Source organism: Gigantopelta aegis, unplaced genomic scaffold (assembly GCF_016097555.1).
Source record: "Gigantopelta aegis isolate Gae_Host unplaced genomic scaffold, Gae_host_genome ctg6141_pilon_pilon:::debris, whole genome shotgun sequence".
Taxonomy (NCBI): Eukaryota; Metazoa; Mollusca; class Gastropoda; order Neomphalida; family Peltospiridae; genus Gigantopelta; species Gigantopelta aegis.
In genome coordinates, this window is record NW_024534853.1 from 9,257 (window position 1) to 15,533 (window position 6,277).

Genomic DNA, 6,277 nt, shown 5'->3' on the forward strand with positions numbered 1-6,277 from the left:
AGGCCTACTCTACAAATGTTAAACCAAAATAACATGTGCTATTAATTTGTGTATGGACCCGCAGCGAGATGCCTGCATTATATTCAATAATAACTTACAAGTGGTCTGATCACTCAATGATTATAAATATTTATATTCGATTTATATGCATGAAAAAAGTTTATTATGTATATTTGCCAGTATGGGACATTCGATATATAAAATGGATTTCGCCCTCTGTTTATATCCCACATAGGTCATAAAGTTCCCTCCCCCCCTAAAAAACCCCAACCCAAAACAAACAAACAAAACAAAACAAAGCAACAATACCCTTATGACGTAGACTGGTACGGGGTATAGTAAATGTGATTTTCTTTCATCTTTAGGGATCAGTCAGAAAGACATTGGATCAACAATTGTTGCAATGGCCGCGGCGTTAGGAATAGTTTCCATCATGCTGGTTGCAATTTCTGTCGTCTTATTTTGGTAAGTGTCTCTAAACAGTCTAATGCTAACGTGCAGTCGATCTGAGTGATAAGTGCTAGGTTGGATGCTGGTCTCACACCCCCGCCCCTCCTATGATCCCACACGAGTACTTTCACGAAAACTGGATCACGCCCAGATACCTATTATAATTTGTACATAAATGGCGTTTAAAATTATTTTAAACTGTTTTTAAGATATGTAAGAAATAGAATACTATATTCGTGTCCGTTAGATACCATTTATCTTACAACTCATTGTTTACAAACGTATCCAACTCGTTTTTGGTCCTTAGATACTCATTATAACGTAAATGGTATCTAACGGCCACTCATGTAGTATTCTCTATTTCACCCACTCTTAGTACTATTTTTATGACGAATGATGTCGGTGTTATCCTGCTCAAGTCGGATTTCAAGAGTTATGTCCTCTTGTTAAGAGTAACCCGATGCATTTGTCACATGAGCTAGTTAAATATACAGGGGTGACAATAATTAAAGTATGTGTAACGTCAGCATCTTGTCATTCAGTGTCATATACAATATCGCCAGACTTGCCTACGTCTGCTGCTGAGAATACCCACGGATTCTCCACTTTAACACATTTGCTAGAGGAATGTATTGGCGTGTATTCTTATCATAATAATTTCAGGCATATTAGACGTCACAAGTCGCCATCAAGATCTACAGCTAAAGAAAACACTGATGTAGCAAATGAAGATGGTGGACACTATGAAATCGTGGACAGACAGACCGGTCAAGAACGAGACATGGCAAACAATGATGTTCCACAGCACCCCATAGGTGACAGTCATCAGAGTGGTAACGTCAATGCAGGACAAGATATCCAGCTGAACCAATATGAACATCTTGATCGATCAGAGTCACCGCAGAATGACTATGATAAAATAACTAGAATTTAAAGACACCGACTTAAGAATAACTAGTTCGAGGAGAACATATTATTACATAATTGTGTTTTAGCAATAGTTGTTGAAATGCTTTGTTCTTTATGACATTTGTTTCTTCACAAACAACAAACATTTGTTTTTCAGAAATCTATATAATCATTCTAATACTGTTGTATCAGTAATTCTACTGTCACGGGTATTCTATAATACCCGTAACTGAATAAAACACGATTATCAAAATATCTCTCCTAACTGTATATCTATTAGATCTCTCTGTAACAGGCGGTTAAACCCTAGTATGGCTCGTCTAGGTATGATCAGAGATACGATCTTATAAAGTATATATTATTATAGCACGTTTAGTTCACTAGAAAACACAACAAAAACACAATACACTTTGGAATCTGTATTAACCTACGCTGACAAATGTACAGCCGTAGTAGTTAATTAATAACAACAATAATAACAACCCAGAACTGATCACTTAATTAGTTAATCTCTAGGTGTCTAGGTTACACAATATGCGAATCACTTCACCGTGACACAACACCCACACGTGTGATAATTGAGAAATGCTTCTAGGAGAAGTTAATTAATAAAGGAATTACCACTCTATTCCTAACTGGTTAATTTTTAATTAACCCTTACTACTCGTTCAGTAACGTGTGATAATTGAGAAACGCTGCCAGGAGAACTTAATTAATAAAGGAATTACCACACTATTCCTAACTGGTTAATTTTTAATTAACCCTTAACTACTCATTCAGTAACCTTGTAACACAGAATTAATACTGGTACCTATCACAATAAAGACAATAACCTACAGTTTACCTAGGTCTTCTAGGATCACTGGCTAAGCTTTATATTACCAAATACTCGTATAAATATAGACCAGTAAGACTACGATTTACTTCGTCAAATCACCTAAGACACTGTCTAAAGAATATTGGTATAATACAGTATTAAAATATTTAAAGTCACATCAATCACATCAAGGTTATACAACAGAGCAGAAATAAAATATTTACCAAAGTCCAACGGACTACGTTCCCTGGGAGCCGTCCTTTTTCGTTCTCCTCATAACTCTAAAACACTAGCTATTTATTATAATTCGAAATATCGCCTGGGGGTACATCGCGGCACCGAATCTTATCATCTGACATTTCCAGCGCGACCAAGCGGTATTTTTTTCCTCAGATCGTCAGACTTAATGTCGCCAGTTCGCTAGAGATTCCACGGTCGCGCGGAGGTATTACGTAACTACTGGCCACATGGCCTCCACACCTGCTCTGGGTGTGTATTAGACGACCATCGCGCAGAAGTATTACGTAACAAGTTGCCCATCTAGCTAAGTGCATTTGGAACTGCACACGGCCTTCTAAAACAATTAATATCGCCACAGGCGAAAAGAGATTAAGAGCATGTACCGTCACATCCACACACCCCATCAAGTAATAATTTGTTTTCTGCCATTAAGACATTTTTTATCGACAAAGATGCATTTTAGATGGAAACATTTCATGCATGTCCCAGCAGTAGCTGGTGTCATATGAAATAGGTTCATTCATAATAATAGGTTTATGAAAATATATGGTTAATCTAAACAGGGGAATCTCGACAACACCAAACCTCCCTAGTTATCCCTTTTGTTCATCATGATGGGTGGTGGCATTTTTCTTTGTCATCTTCTCTGTAAAATAAAATAGATTGTCCTCTTTGGATAACCATTTCCAGGTGGTACTAATAATGCATAATGCTCACTTTGTGATCCACATCACACATAAAAGATTTCATCATTATACACGTGTTCAAGAACTCACCAGTCACAACTTAGATTGTGGTTAATCTGTGGTGCACTATATTTTTTATTGAGTACATACCTTTATTTTTGAGGATGTTGCCTGATGAAAGTGGAATTGACTATTGTCTTAGCAATAGCTCACACTATGAACAAGAGTGAAAGGAACAGTCCTCAGTTTGTAGTCAGATGAAAAATATATTCGGCAAATACAATATTTTTTAATTATTAAAATTGAAATGTATATGTTCTTACTAAGAATATGACTATCTCTAAAACCAATGCATTTCTGGATATCATAATCCATTGTAGCACATGTTTGTCAATAGCAATTTTTATCTAAAATAATTTTGTACATAAGTGTATTTTTCTTACAAAAAACATGCAAAATATGACATAATTCAGTCAAAAGTAATACCATATGTGTTTATCCATACAATACTTTTATATTTAAAACATAAGGTAATATAGTGTTTGTTTTGGTGGGGATATTTAATATATATTAAGGAAAAAGCAGATTGCGTGTTTATTTTGTTGGGGGGGGGGGGGGGAACAAACGGGACAAAGTCTTCCTTGGACCGAAACCTTTGTATAATCCCTGAAAATACTAAATATGTATGGATAAAACAGTGAAACCACATTTTGTTCTAAACATGCTAAATGAAGACTTTTCCTGACTTTTCAGAATGTGACAGCCGTTACTGAATCCACTTCTACCTTTCATGGATGCTAGTTTCCTATCAAGTCTCAGATTCGAATCACATAACTTCAAGACTGATTGACATATTTTGTATCTTTATTTTGACTACTGCTAAGATAATTACATGGGACATGTTTATATGCCTTCACATTTCCTGCTCACTTAAACAATTATAATTGTGTGTGAGGACGTTGCACTAACCGAGCACATTGCTTCAAATCCTAATTTGAGGAAACTTTCTTTCATAAAATATTTTAAAAACTTAATTTTGTAAAGTGATGTATTGACATTATAAGATGAGTAACATTAAGTGTCAAAATCGGTTTGGTATAAAGGGTTTAATTTAGCTTTGAAATTATATAATATGTGTTGATGTCTGAACCATTAGGAAAAGCATGTTTGGGAACACATCTTGGGGTTTTTTCTGAATATTGGGTGACTTGTCAATTAATTTTGACCCTTTGTATAATGAAATTTTATTTTTCCTCAATATCTGTTTAGCTATGGAATTACCCTATTTATTGTTTGATTTTTATCTGTACTTACCAATAATATGTCCAATAATGGACGTTTCTCTTTACAAGTTTTCACATTGTAGATTTGGTATATATCGTTCATCACAAATATATATATATATAGATGCAATAACGTACCAAGTTTTATTGATCTAGGCATTATATTTTTTGACAAATTGAGCTAAACTCGAAATCTTAACTTTGGTGCTAAATGCAAACGTTGATGCCGTCGCTTTCGTCAGAAAAGTAACACAGAATTGTAAACTGGCATTAGTCATTTAAAGATAAAATAGTACACTTCCACATCATAATGAATTGATCTGAATTTTCTCAATACTTAGTTTAATGGAAGTGAGTTTGTTTTAGGTGCCATGGTTCTTGAGATGCCTGTACATGCATCTTTGTAGCTGGACCCATTCGGATTTGAGGCCATTTTAATAATACTGTATTGATTGTCAACGGACATGGCTAGATATTGGTGTTAAACTAATATGTAATAGCACGAAAGCTATTAAATGCGAATCCAATATTCTAGTAAATTGTGGAAGATCTATTTGTTATTTATGTTGTTGTTGTGGTTAATTTTTGTCTGCTGTTGTTTTGTGCTGTTTTCCTTTTTCTTTTCATTTGTTTGCTTTTACCATCGTCGATATTGGAATTGGGAGGGAGTTATTCTTTAAAGATGTGTCGGCAGGGGTCATGAGTGAAATGTTCATTTTCGACATCTACCTGTCAAATGCTATTTTCTAGCATCTGCAGAACAAACACAATTAATTAATTTAGATGACGAACTTGGTTGTTTAATAGCTAGTTTATTCATTATATATATATATATATATATATATATATATATATATATATATATATATATATCTATATATATATATATATATATATATACCATTTACCATTACCATTCTTTTGAAGAATAGTCTACATCATGAAAATTATTTCTTGATCCTTTCTTGCATATATGAATTACATAAATAAAAACAAAAGTGAAAACTGTTACATTATATGTTATGTATTTATTACAGTTATGCTAATTAGTTCATTAATATGCAAACTATATTAATCAATTTACTAAATTAACGTTCGTAACACTATCACCAATATCTATTGTGAATATTATTCATTTGATAGATTATTTTGAATTTAAAATGTTGCTCTTTACGGCAGTTCCATTTAGGACAAGTGGTCAGAGGTCTGTTAAATTAGCACAGTTTCCCTGTCATAATTCATAGTTTGACACTCAATAGCCGATGTCTTGTTTGTGCTGGGGTGTCGTTAAAGATTTATTCATTGATTCTATTACAAGTTTTCATACATCTGCTCCGTTTTTCTGCCACACGTTAGCATACATTCAATTCATATATACTGAACAAAATAAGAAACTTCCGCTAACTTTGCTTGAACATAACTTGATGAAAACAAACCGGGGGAATAATTGTTATATATTCGTTTAAAGAGTGTTCCATGATGCATCGTTTGGTGCAAAAATCATGGCCATAGGTTAACAGAAACTGGGAGAAATTTTCACCAAGTGTGGTAGGGGTTAAAAATAAAAACACCCACTTAATAACTGGTATGACCACCTCTTGAATTGACGACTGCAGTGCATCGCAGGCGCATAGAATTGACTAAAGTGTTGATTTCTGCCTGTGCAGTATTGTTCCATTCCGGAATGAGCGCTTGACGAAGTTCGTTGACGTTAGCGGGTGGATTGGGATGACGCCTCAATCGTCTGTCCAGACTATCACAGGCATGCTCGATGGGGTTGAGATCAGGACTTTTAGTGGGCCAGTCATCAATGAAATCAATGTTATGGTAGTACTAAACCAAATAACTTCCGGCTGGGTCAATCTTCGAGGTGCACCGAACTTTTGATAGAG

The 6,277-nt window shown here is 34.7% G+C and overlaps 1 protein-coding gene across 1 annotated transcript; it reads left to right on the forward strand.

The window, feature by feature from the left end:
* Positions 1-370: 370 nt before the first annotated feature.
* On the forward strand, positions 371-1,614 carry LOC121366559. Its single transcript, XM_041490950.1, has 2 exons — positions 371-465; positions 1,114-1,614. The coding sequence occupies exons 1-2, from the start codon at positions 404-406 to the stop codon at positions 1,382-1,384; spliced, it is 333 nt and encodes a 110-aa protein (XP_041346884.1). The 5' UTR covers positions 371-403; the 3' UTR covers positions 1,385-1,614.
* Positions 1,615-6,277: the final 4,663 nt, after the last annotated feature.

Coding starts and splice junctions, on each gene's coding strand:
- LOC121366559 (XM_041490950.1), top strand. CDS start 404: ATGGCCGCGGCGTTAGGAATAGTTTCCATCATGCTGGTTGCAATTTCT. Junction 466..1,113: donor ATTTCTGTCGTCTTATTTTG/GTAAGTGTCTCT, acceptor TAATAATTTCAG/GCATATTAGACGTCACAAGT.